The sequence below is a fragment of the Rhipicephalus microplus genome, chromosome 5, assembly GCF_043290135.1.
Source record: "Rhipicephalus microplus isolate Deutch F79 chromosome 5, USDA_Rmic, whole genome shotgun sequence".
NCBI classification, from domain to species: Eukaryota; Metazoa; Arthropoda; class Arachnida; order Ixodida; family Ixodidae; genus Rhipicephalus; species Rhipicephalus microplus.
Window position 1 is genome coordinate 177745191 of NC_134704.1, and position 19580 is coordinate 177764770.

Here is a 19580-nt window from a genome sequence, read left to right on the forward strand (position 1 = left end):
CGTGAGGCAGCCCAGCTTAGCTGCCTAGGCAATGGCCGTTGAGGGTTTCTTTGCATTACTGGGGTGTCAGGAAGAATTTTAGACTGCTTTTCCACATTTTTCTTAATATCGCTTTTGCTAACTTATTTTGATTATACCTTGCTCAAGGACAAAAGTGCAGTTGTACTTCTATCAAATATGTATTCGCTCATGAGTGACGTGGGGTCCTTTTGTTAACAGGTTCTCAGGGACAATGTCAAGGCGCGCCGAGAAGTGGACCTTCATTGGCGAGCCAGCAACTGCAAGCATATTGTGAACCTCGTGGATGTTTACGAAAATGTTTATGGTGGAAACAGATGTCTCCTAGTCGTCATGGAGTGGTGAGCATTATAATCAAGCCCCTATTGCACACAGGATAGCTCTTACTACTGGTAAATAAAGAAGTGTAGCATATCCAACAATTTTTCTACCAATCGATGCACCCAGGAGAATGTTCCTGTACTGCATAATGAGTAAAAGTACAATACATGGTGGTAGTGCATAATAATGGAATCATTGATGCAATTGAAGCTCATCCCAAGCTGTGATAATTGAGCCTACTTTCAACCATGCAGAGAGACAGTGATGTGCAACATAGCTGAATTAACTCATCCATTCAAAGCTCTGGAGGCAGAGGACTAGGTAACGCCCTGTGCGTTGTACTCAGTGAAGCGAATCAAGCGTTCTATCTGCTCGGTAGATCATGCGTCTCTGACATTTGAGCCACCTGAGCTCCAAGCATCAGTACCCTTACCACATACCGACGTCAATGACGCATGATATCCGTACAGAGTCTTTGGAGAAGTGGTGTGCTGTTTCTTGTCTTGAGTCGGAGGGGCTGCTTAATGAAGGCCGCTATATGCGGCTTTCAACACTGCGACTTTCAACACAGAATATGCGACTTTCAACACAGAGGTTATACGTAGTAAAATTGTAAATGTTTTTGTTTTATCATGGTAGTTTTCACTCAAAGCTGGGTTTTATTATTTCCACCTTGTCAACTATTCACACCCACATTGTTGAAAATTTTTGCAACTACTTGACCATAATTTGTTGCCAGTTTCAAATAGGATAGTGCTTGCACTGTATAATGTGCACTAATGGTAGTTTAACGCAACCTATTGAAGCCTATAAACATTGAAGCCAAGGAACGCACAGGGGACGTTAATAGTAGTTGGGTGGTTCCACAAAAGGTGAAATATGCATGTCTGGTCGATATGTTTTTCGTATGGGTTTTTGATATGTTATGTGGGCACATAAGTGTATGGAATTTACAATGTTATTTCTGAAAAACACTCTCAGCGTGCCAAAAAATATTTGAAGGTGGCGGCACGAGCGTTTCATTTTGCTCACTACAATATTTTTGGATTTCGAAGCTAAATTTATCACATACTATGAACGTGCTGTCAATTTTTTCTGGTAGCTTTCATATGCATTACTGTCAATAATGTGAAGACTTTTTTTTATTTTAGTGTCCTCAAATAGAAAAAATTAAAAAAAAACGTAAACTTGCCCCCCCCCCCCCCCCCAAAAAAAAGTTTTCAAAGTTAAACTTTAATGTGCAACCAACCATTTTTTACTTCACGCAGGAACTTAAACACACTGTCAAATATAGGAAAAGGGTCTTGCTACATTTCTTCAAAAGATCATTAGCCTACAGAGAGCATAAAAAAAGAAAAAAATTAAATAAGCAAGTTTTTCAAAAAAACTCATCTTTAAAAAATAAAGTATAAAAACATTCGGTCTCATTTTCGATGAAAAGGCTTTATCAAAGAGTGCTTCTGTCTTCTGTCATTCTATGGGGGTGCCCCCACCCCCTGTAATGTTGTTTGAACCCCATGGTGCACACATGCCTCGTGGATGGGCGACATACAGGTTTGACTGCCGTTGAGCAGTAGGTGGTGCGGTGCTGGCATACTTTCACTATCGCCATCATCATCATAATTATGGTTAGCACCTGCATTGACGCCCAGCAGCAAAGCTTGGTGGCTACACAGAAAAGAATGGGGAGGGGGGAGTCTGTTTGGCGCATGGCGGCTCGCGCGAACAGTCATTGCCTGCGGTGGGTCTATAGCAGCCCTGCGGGTCGTCTACCGTGGTCTCCTCATCGTGAGTCAAATATCGGCGACGATATCTCTGTGTTGCTTTGTGTTATGTTGATTGAGGGAATTTGAATATTGTATAAGGTTGTTTTTAGTGCGTCACTAGTGACATATTTGCTTCGGCTGGCAATATCGTTGTATATGATACTTTGGTTTGCCTGACTGTGTTTACTGTCTTCATTGGTTCTAAGAGTGTGCATTATCTCATGACCCCACTAGTCAAAACACGGTGTCAATATCATAGATCCTCATTTGCCTTTGTTATGGGATATAACGAGCTAAATTGGGCCTTGCTAAATGTGCTCACTTCAGAAGCAGTAATGTTTATCAGCTTGTATTGTGCGTAAATATACATTTTAATTATTTTGCTGCAGCAAGACCTTGCTCTGACATCTTGCCTTCAAGAAAAATGTATTATGACATTTTACTTGTGTCTAGCTTGTGTGGGGGATGTTTGCCTTTGCCTGTGCTCCCTGGAGGGCTAACATGTACACAGTTTATGGCTTGCAACCTCGCCTACAAGCATCAGATGAAAGGTCATAGCACCGGTTCAAGATATCAATTGCTTCTTTTTCCTTATGAAAAACCTGACATGCTTCCTTGCGGTTCTCGTAGATGTAGATAGTTTTTTTTCTTAAGGCATGCAGAGCAATACTATCCAACATCATAGATGTGTAGATATCCTTAGGCTACGGCAGTAGCTTCCGCAAGTAGACAACAACAAAAGTGGCAACGGAAAAAAAAAATGTTTTTTTTTTGTCAGAAATGTTTTCGTGAATGCTCAAATGATTGGCACAGTGTGCTCGCAGTGCCAATAGCGAAGACCTATAGGCCAAGGTAAAACGTTATACTGAACAGCGATGCACTCATTCTCTCACTCCTGCATTGCTCTCATGAATGACAGCAATGCAGAACATTAATTAACATTCATTAGTTAACTTTATTAACAATATTTTTCTTTTTCTGTGCTTTCTGTAGGCTAATGATCTTCGAAAGAAGATTCGCAAAGACTTTTTCCTTATTTGACAGTGTTGTGAAACATCCATGTGAAACGCGAAACGCTCAAGGTGCATCAAAGTTGCGAAGCTTTTTTTATTGGAGCCGAGTTTGCAATTTTTCAAGTTTTTTTCCTTTTGGGGACACTATAAAGAAAGCCTTATTATAGTTCACAGTCACGTGTACTAAAGCCACCAGGAACACTTTTTGACACAGCGTTTATAGTTCGAGTTAAATTTGGCCATGAAACACAAAAATATGACGGTGTGCAAAAACAAGACGCCTGCACCTTCACCTTCAAATATTTCTTCGTACGCTGGGAGTGTTTTTTGGAAAGAAAACTTTCGAATCCTTAAAACTTTAATGTGCCCACATAACATATAAAAAACGCAGACAAAGCAAAGGTATTGACCAGACATGAATCTTCGACCTCTTGTGGAATCACCCAGTTGCTAACAGTAGTGTAGTAGTCATGACTTTAACGGAAATGAATTAAAGTGGAGGAAAATGTTAGCGTTGTTTCATCTCATTGCTCATTGTTTCGTAGTCCATGCTAGGATGGACTAATTAAGGTGGCTCTTTTGCTGTCTGCCATTAATTTTGTGCATTATTAGTATAAGTGATATACTAGGTATAAACTATGTTTTTCTATTTCAGAAAATATGCCTCTTTTGCATTATATTTTATGTAAATGAAGCATATTTTTCTAACATTGAGGAATGTAAATTCAGGAATTGAGGGACAGCAATCATCAAAAGAACAGGTATTTTTTCAAGGGGTCTGCTTGTATGTTAAACATAACTAATCAGTCAAACAGTTCAGCCTGGGAAAGCATAGAGGACGTTAATGGCTGTCTTTAACTGCAGCGTAGAGAACGTTGGTGTTGCACAACACCAACACCAATGCAGCAAATGAGCTTCACTTGTTATACCGACACACTTTCACGAATATTCAGTTTAGTGTGTGGGCTTGATCCAACAAAGGCTTCACCATATTGTCTTTGATTAATTAGTTCCACACATTTGTGTGCTTACAGGCATCTTGTTAAGTTTTGTCCCATAAAATCCCAAAGCACTGTTGAGGATTTGAGGGCATGACTGTAGACTGTGCCGCCACCCATCGCTGTTTCAGTACTGTTCACGTCACTAACGGCAACTACACAAGATCGTCACAACTTCTAAGAAAGTTAGTCTGTCGTGCTGTGTCGCTGATGGCATTGGTGAAAAGTAACAAGAGCCTTGATAGGTGTGCTGGCAGTGTGTTTCTGCGTGAGTGAGCAGTTGTGTCGTTTGGTTTTGTGTGTTTTTGTCAGTTTCTCTGGCAGTTCTGGAGGTGCATTGAAGGTTTGCTGGCAGTTATTTTCACTGCAAGCAACACTTTCTGAGCAGTCTGCAAACTCTGTTGTTTATCCAAAGCCAGAGTGATGACCGTACGGAGGTCGAGTCAGGTACCAAGACACACGTAAAGTGATATATAGAGTTTTGTTTGAATTAATGAAAGTGTCCACTGTAATAACGTCTGCTATGCCCTCAGGAATGTCCAATGATACTGTCAATGTGGAACATTCATTGTTGGCAAGCAGTTCCCAGAATATCTCTGCTTGGTTCTTCCATCATTCTCACAGACATGTGCTGAAAAGCAGTGAAGATTGTTGATTGTTGTAACAATCTGCCACTATTTGCCCCCCGGTAATGGGTTGGAGTTTAGTCCATATAGATGGCCTTACATACCAGTGATTTTTTTTTTTTTTTGAGTCATTCTAAATATTGTGAAGCTATCCAAATACTTTGATGGCGTTGTGATGCTCTCATTATGAAGTCCGTATGTATGTGTGTGGTAGGGCTCCCACAGAACGTTAATGTACAAAGATATGGTGGTGCAGAATAGCTCAAAATATTGTCACGGAGTCGTGACGTGGCCGAAGGGAGTCGACTACAGATCGAAGATGAAACTGTTGATTTGGGCCGAACTTCTGGCTACGCAAAAGGAAAGTAAAACACTGGCACTGATAGCAGAGGGTAGAGCGTTGGCCGTCGATCAGCTGACAAGCGGCGAAGTGTGTCGGCATTTATACCCTTACCTTCGAATATTCTAGCATTATCGCTAGCGGCGATGTTAGTTCCCGAATAATTTGTGACGTTCTAGAAGTGGGTGTAACCTTAACAAAACGATCTACTAAAGCCTCGAAACTTCTCAAAAATCGTAGGCGCGGTTTGCACTGAACTTAGCGTAACGGGTTGATAACAAAACTTGAGGAAAGGAACGTGGAAATATGGTCGCTAAGTTGCGTTGACGACCACCAAAATGATGTGATTATTTAAATGTCGCACTATGGTGAAACTTGTATAATATGGCATCTGGTGTGACAGTACAAAGTTTATATGTATTTCAATGCAGTTGCATGAGGCAGGATTGGTATAACCGTCATGAAAAGCGATGATGATTATTATGATGTTTTGTGCGTACAGATGAAAAAGATGAACCACATAGTCAGTGCCGTATTTAGATTAGCCTGGAAACCTCACAACTCAGTCGCCGCTCCTACTTTTTTTTTTATCTACTGAATTTAGGCTGCACAATCTGTGATATATTTTTCTCGTGTATATAAAATTAATTAAAAGTTGACTCTTGTGTGCAAAGCTATCTTGATTTGCTAACATTACCACTTTAGCTGTTCTTACTTTTGTAAGCGTTGTTTGTGTTCAGTAAGAAAAAGAATTAGTGTGTTAACATAAGGAAGAAATGTGCGAAAGAAGAGTACACACCTTTTTATTCATCAAAATTTTGCACTGGCAGTGCACAATGTCACAATGAACAGAGCTGTAGGACTTCTTGACTGGCTCTATAGTTTTATGCTACAGGTACTACAGCGTTTTTGTTTTCTTTGAGAATTAGCAGTTGCATATTGAACCACTACAGTTGCAGCTGTGCGTGCCTTGAGAATTTTGTCACGTTGAACTCGCTTAGGCTCAATGGTGGGGAATTTTCACAAGTGTATTTGCCAATCCAGCGGTCATCATAAATGGCAAACTGACAATGCTTTCCTGACCTATTCACAGTGTTGATTTTCCCTATGCACTTCCCAGTGTTGCTTGCAAGTTAAAAAATTTGTTTGCTTCTCTCTTGTAGCATGGAGGGAGGAGAGTTGTTCCAGAGGATTCAAGATCGAGCCGAGGGTGCCTTCACAGAACGAGGCAAGTGGCATGATATAAAAATGTTCTCTTTGCTTAAACACACTCGGGTTCGTTTTAATTTCTCGTAGCATTCAGAGGCAGTTTCTAGGATTAATCTGATGCACAAAAAAGAAGACAGTCACTGATTATAATATATATAACATGACATTTTAAAATCCCGCATCTGTGGTGTTGCCTTGTATTACGTTACGTTCATTTTGCTTATGACGTTGAACTGTACATTACTGTTGTGTTCATTAGCAGCCCTCACTGTGTTTTTGAGCAGTAGTAAAGCACTGTATTTCTTTACGCTAGCAGCACAGGCTTAATTTTTGAGACCTGTACTGTTTAAAGCTTGGGCCCATCCATGCCAGGCAAGGCCTCTGTCTGCCCGGTAATTCTCACAAGCTCTGTTCTGTGATTGCATGGCTGTGCCTGCTGAGCAAACTCTGTATACTAGCACCATCCTTGCTGAGGCTGTGTTTTCAGACACTACAGTACAGCGGTGGTGACATCAAAACATTTTCAAATTGAAGACCATTAAAAGGCCAACAGTGAAGGCTAACGAAAACAGCTTTTTTAAATTGGTATTAAAAAAGTATTAAGTCAACGAGGATACTATTTTAGGAAACCTGCAATTTTTGTTTCATGCCAAGAAAATTGTGAGATTTAGTTTATTTTGAAAATCGCCATCTCCTGAACAGGAGAAAATGACGTTATGCGCACCATTTGCTGCCAAAAAAGTGGTGACACTGCGTCTTGCCATAAATGTGCCTAAACTGCAAAAGTGTGGCCAGCAAGTGAGCCAACGACATTGCATGGATATGGCACTTCTTTTATTTGCAGTCAGAGTGAGTTTTACGATTGAGCAAAGCTACTGAAGGCTTTCATGTTAATGTAAGTAGTGAACAATGGCTGCGCTAGGGGTAAAATTTCTCAACCACCTATCCCGCTACACCGCCAACAAGAGGTGCTATCTTCAGCAGATGTAATATGTTTCAGGCACCTACTGTTAAATATTGGCCCTTTCAGTGCCCAATAGCAGAGCCTTCAAGATTGGGAATAGTTAAATGAAGTTGTTACAAGAATGTGTACCTTAAATGTCTAAGGCTATCACCAAAGGGACACTTTCTTTGCTGATTGAATAGAAAGGTGAAGCTAGGATTTCATTCTATCTTGCAGTGTGTTACAATAATTTTTTCTTTTACGGGTGGTCTGCTACTAGTAATCGAATAATTTTGACTAAGCACATACAAAGCCCAGTACAAAGATGTCCCGCTGGAGCTGCATTTGCATTAAAATGTTGGAGTTGCCACAGAGCAGCAAGTCGTAGATTTAGCTTGAGATACGAAAGGATAAGCACATACATTTTGATCCAGGTCAAGTGCCTTCATATTCGCGGAGTCCATAGAATTTCTTACACTTACCTAGTGGGAAAGTGGTGCTGCGAGCTGTTCGATTCATGGTAATGCTGGGATATGTGAGCTTCGATCTTAACTCAGATCTGTATCGCGCACGTAGAGTTCGGACACCTAAAAGACGGGCCTGGCTTCCACACGTTCTTTGGTGTCAAAATAATTGATTTCTTTGACAAGTACAGCTGACTGGGCCAGTTGGTGCATAATAAAATGAGATTGTTTTAGTGCAGCTCAGTTTGAGCACGAAGAAAAGATAATACAGTAAAGAAGGAAAAAACAGACCACAGTATGAGCGCTAACTTTCTTACTGAAAGAACACGTAGTGAGCTGTTTATTTTTTATCATTGCACAAAAACAAGTTTTGTTTAACATTTGAAACTACAATTTTATGTACAATTTTACTAAGCGTAAAAATAAGAATGGCCGCTAAACATGGTAGGCAGATGACATAGCCAGTATTCCCTCTGCCACTGCTAGTCGTCTGTTTGTTTGTTTTTTTTGCTGTTTGGTTATGTCGTAGAAGTGAGTGGAATTTTATTTCAGAATATAGTATGCGTAGAAGAGATCCGCTTAAAAAAGTTTTGTTTTAGAGAAGCATTATTTGTGCAGTCCATTCGTTTTTTAGCCGAAGCATTGCTTGACACCAGCCAACACCAGCCTCGCAGGCACATACACCGTTATTCCGAGCGCTGCAGTGGCAACCCTAAAATAATTTGCATAGATGGTAGTGTCACATTTACCTCTAAACATTTTTGAAAGAAACACTATGATAGAGTATTTTTATTCAAGAATATTTCCATGTTTCTTGTAAGCTTTCAACTGAAGGGATTCTTTGCCTCCAGGAGGTGTATTAGATCAAACATGCAGAAAACATGTTCAGTGGTGTCTGTTGAATGTGCACCAAGCCTACAAGTCTTGACATGTTTGGATAAGTATTGGAGCAGCGAGGCCATTTTTTTAAAAGGTCTTGTATATGGTGCGAGTTGTTGAGAGAGGGAACATTTGCTTTTTTTTTGGAATGGAGCTGTTCTCAACCTTGTTTTCAATGATTGAAATAAATGCCCATTTGAAAAATAACAAGGTCACTTGTGAAAAATAGACCAAATATGAGGTTTTTATGTTTTGGCATGAGGTCTTCGTAGGGGACACAGGTCAGGAGATCGAATCCTGGCTGCGGCGGCTGCATTTTCGATGGAGACAAAAATGCTGTAGGCCCGTGCGCTCAGATTTGGGTGCACGTTAAAGAACCCCAGGTCGTCGAAATTTTCAAAGTCCTCCACTACGGCGTTTCTTATAATCATATGGTGGTTTTGGGACGTTAAACCCCACGTATAAATCAATTCGTAGAAGACGTCCATTGGTTGAGTGGATCTGATTTGGCTCATTTTATTTCAAACAGGACTGTAATATTACAATTTGTTTTTATTCGGAGTTAAATGTATTGTCGTGTACTGTAAAATTCCAAGAGAACCCCAATTCCCAAAAGATAACCCACTCTTGCTTTGGCACAATTTTCTAGTTTTTCAATAACACCAGCTGACAATTTGCCCTTGACTCCATCATAGTACCTTTTGGTGATAACGTCCATAGAAAAGAGGTTGGCTAGCATGGAGATAACCAAAGAGTTGTCGGCCCCTCCTTTAAGTGATGTGCTTTATCGACAAGTGCCTTTGAGGTAGAAGACAGAGCTTCGTGAGTGATGTGCTTCAGTAATTCCAACTTCCACTGCTCTGCTAACCATGTCGAACGCCATGCACGAGCAGGTTGTTGGCCTTTCATTTGACAGTGTGAGCAACTGTTCATTCTACAGGTTTAATGACGGACGCCTTTAGTGCTGATAAACTCATTTTTGTTCTTTATTTGCTATACATCTTCCTACTTCCTTTTTTTTACTGCACTCTAAAGGTCAGCCCACCTTGTACCTTCACTACAATTTTTTCACTCCATTTTAGGTGGGCCATCTCTTTGGATTTTACGGTAGTAGTTGTCTTACACATAGGAAAGCAACCATCAGAAGTGTAAAGCAGCAACTAAGAGGAGTCTGCATTGAGTGTCCAACCTATACCTACGAGAATAAAGCTAAGAAGCGGACCACACAGCCAAAGAAATCCCGCCCCACAGCTTACAGCCTTAGTCTGATTCCTTAAAGAAAGAATTGACTTGTGTGCCCTCCTTGTGCTCTTGCATGCTTGTCACCAGCCTTGGGATCAGAACCTGTGCGAAAGTTATTGCTATGTGCCCTGTCTATCTAACAAGAAAAAAGCGTTTTACAAGAATGTTTTGCAGACGGCGAAGATATGTGGTTCATAGTGACACGCATCCCGGTATTGAGCGGATCCCAAAGTACTATCATATTAATCTTGCATACCTTACTCATAATGCACAGAATGTTCGACATGGCCCTTTCCCACATGCTGCTTCAGCAGGTGACACTGGGAGGTAAGGGTGTTCCCCTTCTCTCCCACAAATGCACAAATGCCTTGGGAAAATTGGAAATGGACACACTTTGGTGTCACATATTACAACACACAGTTTAAACAGTGCAAAAATGAATTAGCTAAATTATGTAAATTGGTAAAGTATCATTTTGATATATTTGTTAGAAATGTGTGTTTTGGAAAGCAGTTGGGCTAAAGAAGTAAATAATGCTGCATGCCATGGGTGATCTTGAATCTTGCATGATAAAAAAATGACCTATACAGTACTGACACGTGGGCTTACAGTACAGTTGCACATTGCTTTGCCTAATTAAGTGAGCAGTTTGGGGACAACTCAGAGTAACGGTGCGAAAAAACACACAGATGATGACAGAGTGAGATGGGACGCAGCGCTAAACTAACAATTCAGTGTTTATTGCAGGTGATCATATATATATATATATATATATATATATATATATATATATATATATATATATATATATATATATATGCACACAACATTCTGTCAAAGGAAAAAAGAAGGGGGCAAGGGCGGTCAAGGCGCACAAGGCCTAGCATATAACACACGCGCTGACGCGACAAAAATACCATTCCCCTCTTCGAGAGACAGATTGAAGAGCAACTTACCATCTCTGTATGTTTAACCTCTGCCACTTTAATAACTTCTCGCGTTTGTCAGTCCAAATTTTGTCTCTTAAGTGCACTTGGTTGAACACTAGCTTGCAACCTCAACATGCACAATGGGCCGCAAGCTGCCCTGACAAGGCGAGTTTTTCGATTTGCACCTGTGTTTCGACAAATGATCATTCATGCATCTGCCCGCCTGGCTCACATATTCTTTGCCACACGTGAGCAGAATAGAATATACTGCACCCTCTACACAGTGGTGCTTCTTGTCGCACCCAGGTAGCTGGCACACCCGCCTTCACTCTAGTGCACTAGCTTGACAGCTTTAATGTAGCAGATAGCTCAGCGTCAACAGCGACACACTTTGAAATTCTCTTGAGACTGCGACTAATATTGTGAACGTATGGCAAGGCAACAACCTTCTTTCGTTCATGCGTGACATGGTCAGTGGTATTACAGTCATTTTCCTGGGCTTTTTTCAGCGTGTTACCTGGTACAGCGGACAAGACATGCAACAAGTAACCTGCATCTGACAAACGTGCAACTTGGTTGCGAAATATTTTGTGAATGAAGTGAGGCGACAAGTGTGTATCTTGACAGCCTAATAGCAGAAGTTAGGTTGACTTTTATTGGCTAGTAACAAACAAGTTCAACAAGTTTGGATAAAAAAAAAATTCACTTCGAAATTGAGGGAGCAAGCAGTAGGAAAGGGTTGTGTACCATAACTCCAAAAGTGTGAGCGAAGAATTGCCAATGATTATGTTTCTCCTTAATGCAAAATTAGACGGCTTTTCTGTGTGTGCTCTCCAGGCTGCCAAGACAAAGTAAATCCCACCAGCATGAATTATATTCGTTTCTGCACAGGTAATATAGTCATTAAAGTTATCAAACACTAGAATAACAAAAGTTGTCATGTGAAACTTTAGTGTTGCTTTGTCCATTTTGAGCACTGTGTAGTGCCAGTGAGAAGCAAAAGATAGACACCATGTGCTAGCATATGTTAGCACTAGTATTAGGTTTTTTTAATCAGAAGGTTTCAGTTAGAAGTACATCATGCACATATTTTCAGAGCCATTGCTGCAAAGCGCATAGAAAATCAATAGTTTCGTCAAGTCCAGACGTGACCACTGAAGTGAACAAAAAAGGAGAGAGTCACATAGGCATTCCTGGTATATTCAATACTTATAGCACAGGCAAAAGCAATGGCTATTGTGAAATCAGAGATCGGTTGAGCATAAAAGGTTGGTAATCAGAGAATTGCTGTCTGCTCTTTTGTTGTAGCATTGTCATAATACAATGAAAACCCAGTTTTATACAGGCTGAACAATGGAGAAACATGCCTGGTACATACATAGACAATAGTGGAAGGGCGTGCATGAGGTATCCTGCGACTAACTTGCATGTAGAAGAAATGAAATGCCTAAACAGTTATCTCTTACAGTTATGTGCCAGATTGACAGGTGGGGCTACCATTCCTGGACGTGCGCAGATAAGTTTTGTGTCTACCTCCTTTTCCACCACAGTGTGCCCATTCGGATAACAATCGGCATTTGTGTTGTGTCATTTTGTCCACTAATGTGACTATCTTCACAGCCTAGCTTCTTTCGTGTCCCCTTAACTATCTAAATGTATAAACATGAGTTGTTAGTCCAATTACCTGCCTGTTCTCTTTTGTCTACTTCTTCCCATTTGCTGGCATTCTCTTAGCACTATACTCGTGCAGAGAGAAGCACTTTTTGTGTGCTTTTCTGCACTCTCCGGCTGTCCTTATCATATTGCATCCAGTTGTGTTTTCTTGCAATGATGGGTATTTTGACAGTGAAATGTCGTTAGGTATTTGATGTTGTCATTTTTTATTTTTGTAGACCCAAATGTTTTTCAGCACAGCTTTTACATTTGCAGCACAGGAAAAGTTGTGGCAGTCCCCTCAATTAAGACAAGCGTGCAGTTACAAACATAAACAATAAATTGAAGCCTCATGAAGTAAGAGTAGCTGAAGTGGCAGCTAGAATAGGAGAGGTTTGTTAGCTGTCAATCTTGTAGGGAATCGGAGTTTATTGATTTCCTGGTGTCACTTGAAGACATGGTGTTCATTGTTGTGTTCCTTATTTCACTTCATATAAAAGCTTTAACAGTGGTCTTAAGACAAGAAGTTCAGTTCCCTTGTATTATTTTTTGTCTTCTATTAGCCATTCATTTTAAATTGTGCTAATTAAAAAAAAAACATACGAGTTTTTAGAAAAAAAAAGTTACTGTTAAAAGGTATTTGTTATCCTGGTCGAGAAACAAGGCAATGTTTTCTCCAAGGTTTTCCAGGGGGCTAACAGAAGGCAAGGCAAAAGTAGTTGTGAAACATGTGTTTATGTTAACGAATGGTGCATCGCAGCATAGATGTGAAGACGTGACTAGACATCTCTAGATGTGCTTAGACAAGCGTGAAATGTAATTTTCTCATCTCTTCTGTTTTTCAAATCAGAGGCTGCGGAGATCATTCGAGACATCTGCAAAGCTGTCGCTCATCTTCATCGCATGGACATTGCCCACAGGGACTTGAAGGTGAGTTTCCACTAGCATTTATTGCATATGCTTGTGTTTAACCTCTGATTGTACTTTAGTGGAGCAAAACTCACTCGTGTGCATTTGTTTACAGCCGGAGAACCTTCTTTACTCCAAGCCTGATGACAGTGCGGTACTTAAACTAACAGACTTTGGCTTTGCCAAGGAAACTACGCATTTCAACACTTTACAAACACCATGCTACACACCATATTACGTGGGTGAGTTCTCTGTACAGTCTCTGATGTGTACGATATAAGTGCATCAGTAAGTCCTTCTTACCCTTGGCCATAGAAGAATGGAACTCGTTTCCATTTTTATATCAACCAGACAGTTTGAAGTTCAGGCAGTTGGTATGAGCTCACTTGATGAAATGAAACCGATCAACAGCAGACTGCTCTGCTTCACCAACTCAAATATGAAACCGAAAGCTTACTATGAGCTGCTTCTTTTTCTTAATCTATAATGAATATTTTGCCCTCAACCTCTTCGTTTTCATTTTTTCTTGAATAATGTGCCTGTAAAGTTATATCATTTCATTGTCCTCACCTTTGTGACAATATGTAACGAAACCACTCCATATTGTAAATTTTCTTCTGAAACAAGTCCACCCATCATTTTATAAGCACGTACTATGATGTTGATGATTTTTTACTTTGTTTTGTGCTTATGAAACCACAACACAAATACTTTATCAACACATGCAGGAACACTTAGCATGTGTCTTTTTGTTTTAATTTCGGTTTCATAGCAGTGTACTGAGCTAACATGGTTTTTTTTTCTTTGTAAATGTGACCTTGCCTGTATATTTCGCTTCCCCCTTATGTGATGCCCAATGCAGGGCCTTTAAGGGATAATAAATGATAATGATGATGATGTTGTGTAGAATCAAGTGGTTTTGGCACTGCTCAGCAGAATTCGAAAAGCACTGAGCCATACTTTGCTTTTCAGCTCCCGAGGTCCTAGGTCCTGAACGGTATGACAAGTCCTGTGACATGTGGTCCTTGGGAGTAATCATGTACATACTGTGAGTATCTTCTTTTTTGCACATTGCACTATTGCCATTTCAAGTCATTTGGAAGGACTTATTTCAATAACTTATGCCTGTTGTGCATCCCTATCTACCAGCAAAATGTTTTTATCAAACTGCATGTTGTTCTGCGCATGATGGCAACATCATTGCGGGAATGATACTGAAGCTTGTTTAACAGGTGTTATTTAAAGGGGCCCTGCAACACTTTTTCAAGCAGCCATTTAATCTAAAGGAGCTTGTTGCCTCATGAATTCACGGGCGGGAAAATATTTAGAATCCGTCCAGTACGAGCGGAGCTGCAAATATTTATCGTATGCTGCAATTTCATTCTCTCTGCTCTCATCCCAATGAAAGCACTGGAAACTAAGCAGGGAGGGATGGCACGGGGAAAGAAAAACATTACGCGCGCCTTGTGACCTTGAGCACTTTTTTTTTTCCTTCCAATACAAAATTTTTCAGTGCAATCGCACACTAACGCATGGACGAGTCGCCTGTAACGAACGAGCGCACCATGTTCAAATCAGCCAATGGCTGATACAATGGCTTTTGCACAATGGTTTCGGGTATCCTACGTCATTGCCCGAGAGAAAAGGGGATTTTTCGCTGAGTTCGAGCATTATTTGCAAGCCGTGAGCTGCGCTATAATATTTGGCTCGTGTGTTCTTGAGAGCCTTGACTACTGGTCGACAGCATTTTTTGACCATGCTCAAAAAGTGTTGCAGGGCCCCTTTAAGTGTACTGACATTAAAGAATGCCATCTAACTGTCTTGCACAGGTAGCTAAACTGGGAGTGTATGGCATGACCAAGAAAAGGTTTTTAACAGTGAAGCTGCCTTTAGTTGAGGCTCTCACGTCTGCTGCTGTGGTAATGCTAATTATAAAGGGTATGTGGCTCCTAAGTTGGCTAAAACCTACAGCTCACCACTGATTCTGTAAAAACGAAAGAGAAATGTTGTCATCAAACAGGTATGTGCCCCTGTGGGGCCTATCAAGAAGCTATCATCATCATAAGTTAGTATCTGTCAGGCCACATGGCTTTAGCTCTTGTTTCTCTGTATGTAAAACAAAGAAAAACAGAAAGAAAGAAAGTATGTGTGGAAGAAACTGGGTGAATTTCACCACTCTGAACTGATTCAATAAAGATGAAGAAAACTCTGCCCAATTGAACATCATTTGTTGACATGTTGCATCATTTGTTGACATGTTGCAGATACACATATATTAGAAGAAGACTACTTCTTACTCTGCTTTCAAAGGTAGGACTAAATTTAACGACTAAAAGTATACTAAGCTTCCGTGCCTCACGTTTGGGACAGTGCCACAGAGATGTTTTTGATGCCGTTCGCAATTGAACTTAAGCTTCTAAATGAACTTCATGGTAGTCTTTACTTACAACAAATATTCAATAAAGAATTACATAAATTTAAGAAAAAACACGTTAGAATTCAACATTATTGAAATTGCTATGATCGGGTTAATTTGGCAGTCCTGTCTACTAGCACAATTGCACACTGAAAACAAAATTTATTTGATAAACTATTTAGTATTATCTTTATATTTATCTAATTCTTTATTATCCTACATTGTCGTGATTATCTACTAAATTTAATACTACAAAACTGTGGCCAATCGCTCAGTGTGGGTATGTGCCATGTTCTGTAAGACTCAAACAAACAAACAAATTGGTATGTACCACTGTGCGTCTGTCAGAAAACTATTGCCATGATATGTGCTTCAGAGATTTTGTCAATACTACTACTGGTTATTGGTGCACTAAAAATCAATAAGGCGACAGTTGAAGCTTCTTGTTAAATCTGTGTATGAAAGTGGTACGGTCAACACGCAATAAAACTATACTACCACCTCGAGGCCTAAAAATAAGTATTTACTTAATAAAGAGCACTAATACAACATATTTATAGGGGGAGACAGTAAAAGAAAGGTGTATTATTTATGAGAAGGCCTCCTTGTAAGAACGAGCTGTTTCGATCTCTCATCGCACAAGGCACTGGAAGCTTTCGGTACTGGGTGACTGGAGCTGGACGTGTTTGCACGACGACGTGGTGGCAGTGTTAGGGAGTCTGACAGATTGAAGCGTGACTAGACGGCTATTCACTTCGTCGAAGCATCAGCACTCTCTGATGATGTCGTCAATGGTGGAGCAGTCTTTGTAAACTAGTAAGTGAAAGGCACCATCAGCGATTCTTTAGAGCCGTCGTCATTTTGCCTGCACAGGACTTAAACGTCTTCGATGTACACCATGTACAGCTCTGTCGAGGTTTGTGGATGGCACAAGAGCTCTTTCTGAGTGGCTCGTTGGCGTGCAATGGGCTCGCCAAAAAGATCTATCATATTTTTGTTCACACACATCCTAACTGGTCAGCTCCTCCTCATGCGTGTCGAACCACACACCGGCCGTACCCCTGAGGTAGTAGCTGACATTTACGGGCATTGAAGTTGGATCCCACCGGTCGGTCTTTATTTATTTATTTATTTATTTATTCAGGTTACCCCTAAAGGCCCTCTAGAAGAGGGTATTACATAGGGGGGGCCAACACAACATGGTTTACAGCAAGATACTGTGCAAACTGACAACCGCAACAAAGCGCAAACCATGAATACGGGCAGCAATTGCATGACGTTATACAATAGTTAAAAAACGAAAGAAAACAAAACAACAAAAGCAAAAAATATTTAGTTAGTCACCGTAGTGCGCATGAGCTCTGAAAACTTTACCGAGTCTTTCTCGGTGGCAATATGTGCAGGCAAACTGTTCCACTCAATAATAGTGCGCGGGATGAATGACTGAGCGAAACGAAGTGTGCGAGATAGCGGGCGTTTGACTTTGTTAGGATGATCACGGTGGGGAAAGATGGAACAGGCGGGTTCAAAGAAACTGTCATGTAATGATGGGTGATTGTAAAGTTTGTGGAAAAGTGATAGGCGTGCATATTTCCGACGAATGGCCAAATCCTCTAGCTCAGCACGGTTTTTTAAGTTAGTTACGCTGGAATAGGTAGAATAATCTGAGTAAATGAAACGAGCAGCTTTGCAAAGATTCAATATTTGATACGATGTAGGCTTGATGAGGATCCCAAATGGCACTGGCATATTCTATTTTAGGGCGAATTGCTGGTGTGCTCATAGTTTGTCAGCCACTTGTCCACGTGCACATTATCAGTCCCGCAGAAGGGCCAGGGTCTCGGAGATAAATCACAACGGGGCTGGGTTCAGTAGCATAGCGGCGGCTAGATCCACAGAACAGCCAGCCGACGTAATGGATTGCCCGAGAAGTGCTCACTGCGAACTTCCGTGGTGTGTTTCAGGTATACCCAGTACCTACACCGATGATGTTACGGGGAGGTGACAAAAAAAGATTGTATTTACAATATATTTACACAATCAAAGTGGTAGGAGCAATAACAGCCAAGATGGCGCAAAAAAGAGGCAACCCATCCTCTTGTTCGTCTTCCAGGTCTGGAGCACATAATGATTTCTCAAATACATGCAAAATATAGAAATGCGATAGCCTGATGAAGGGAAGGCCACCAGCTTCTCTGTTCCATTAGTGTGCACGAAGTGGAGCTGGTTGAATTTTTTATTTTGGGATCTATGTTCAGTAGAAAGCATAGGTTTTTCTTCTTTGGGAACATTTTCAAGGTTCCCTACAGAGACACAGTAAGACATTACAGGCATAGCCGGCACCACGGGTGAACCCGGGAGAGGGGCGGGGGGGGGCTAGAACCCCACCAAAATTTTCGCCTGCCCCCCTCCCTCTCCCCCCGGAACTCGCTTACCACGAGCGCCTTCCTGGTACTATAATGCTGGTACTGCCTGTGATCGAAGGACAGAAAAATTTGCACTGTTTAACTTTCATGAAGTAAAATATACACCACCAATTATTCCCGTAATATGTTTTGTGAAGCATTTGAGTTTGTCTTTTTTTTTTTTAAAGAAAGTTTAGTTTGTTTGGATGTCCAAACTTGGAAAGAGTAAAGCTTTTTTGTGACATATTTCATGGTTTCCACTCATGCATCACCACCAGGAAAATTGGGGGGTTATGAGGTGCATTTTAATTTCAAGAATGGCCTTTTTGATTTTCATAACTTGAAAATTGCTCTCTCTTTCTTAGCATGTACTAATCTTGACTGTTTCTTCCTGTAGAGCTATCATTTTTGTCTATCTATATTCTAAAAAAATAGTTGTGAAACAGAGCATACCGTAATATTTTATTGTTTATATGAATGGTCTGCCCTTCACCTTTTGTCATTGTTGTCTTGTATTATCTCCAAGAAAAAGTGGGCATTGTTGATTTCTCCTTTTATCCTCAGTATGAGGGTTTCTTCTGCTAAAGTACATTACTGTACGCATGCCTTTACTTGGCTGCCTTTGTCCTAGTTCCTTTCACCCCATGTTTAATCTTTGATTACAATGTTTATACAATGTTCAGGCAAACAAACATTTATCATTGGTGAAAATTTTAAGAATGCAGTTCTTTATGTGTAGCAGTGTAAAATTTTTAGTAGATTTTTCATAAATTGGAGTGATTTGAGTTGATAATCTGGGCATTTGTCATTACATGACTGCACTTGCGGGAAAAAGTTGAATGGACAAGGTTGATCTGAGAATCACAGACAGGTCTTGTTCTGGAATTTTATCACTGATTTCTAATATTGTTGAAGGCCTTTTTGCTAAATCAGTAATTTGCCTTTTCAAGTGCGTGATGACCCAGTTTGGTAACCACACCTGGGCTTTCAGCGCATCCCTTTTATTTTGTGCGGTGCTCATGAATGTGTTTGGGAAGGTCGTGCTTAACAAGACTAATGTTGCAATACTCATGAGACCAGATAAGTATTTGGTTATGGAAAGTTATATGCTAGTAAGATGTAAAATAGAGTAAGTGTATGTGTGTTCGCTCCTTTCTGAAGTGTCACTGTGGTCATATTAAAATTTCTGCTTTACTTCATCGCTCCTGCTGGCACAGTTTTCTTCCCTCCAGTATATGTTGTTTCTTCATCTGGTTAGGTGGCGTGCTGAGGGTGCAGCAGTGACATTGGTTGAGCCTCATTGTTGCGCAGGCTATGTGGGTTTCCACCATTCTACAGCAACCACGGCCTGGCCATTTCGCCTGGCATGAAGAGGCGCATTCGGGCTGGCCAGTACGACTTCCCCAACCCAGAGTGGAAGAACGTCTCGCAGGATGGTAAGCATATTAT

General features: G+C 40.7%; 1 protein-coding gene across 2 annotated transcripts in view; it reads left to right on the plus strand.

Annotated features, from left to right (window-relative positions):
- MAPk-Ak2 (MAP kinase-activated protein kinase 2) overlaps positions 1-19580 on the plus strand; it is a 46744-nt gene that overhangs the window by 10494 nt on the left and 16670 nt on the right. For both annotated transcript variants that reach the window (XM_037424902.2, XM_037424901.2), the window contains exons 2-7: positions 220-359; positions 6246-6310; positions 13252-13331; positions 13426-13552; positions 14283-14358; positions 19443-19567. In XM_037424902.2, coding sequence (XP_037280799.1) covers positions 220-359; positions 6246-6310; positions 13252-13331; positions 13426-13552; positions 14283-14358; positions 19443-19567 — 613 coding nt within the window. The remainder of the gene's footprint in view (positions 1-219; positions 360-6245; positions 6311-13251; positions 13332-13425; positions 13553-14282; positions 14359-19442; positions 19568-19580) is intronic.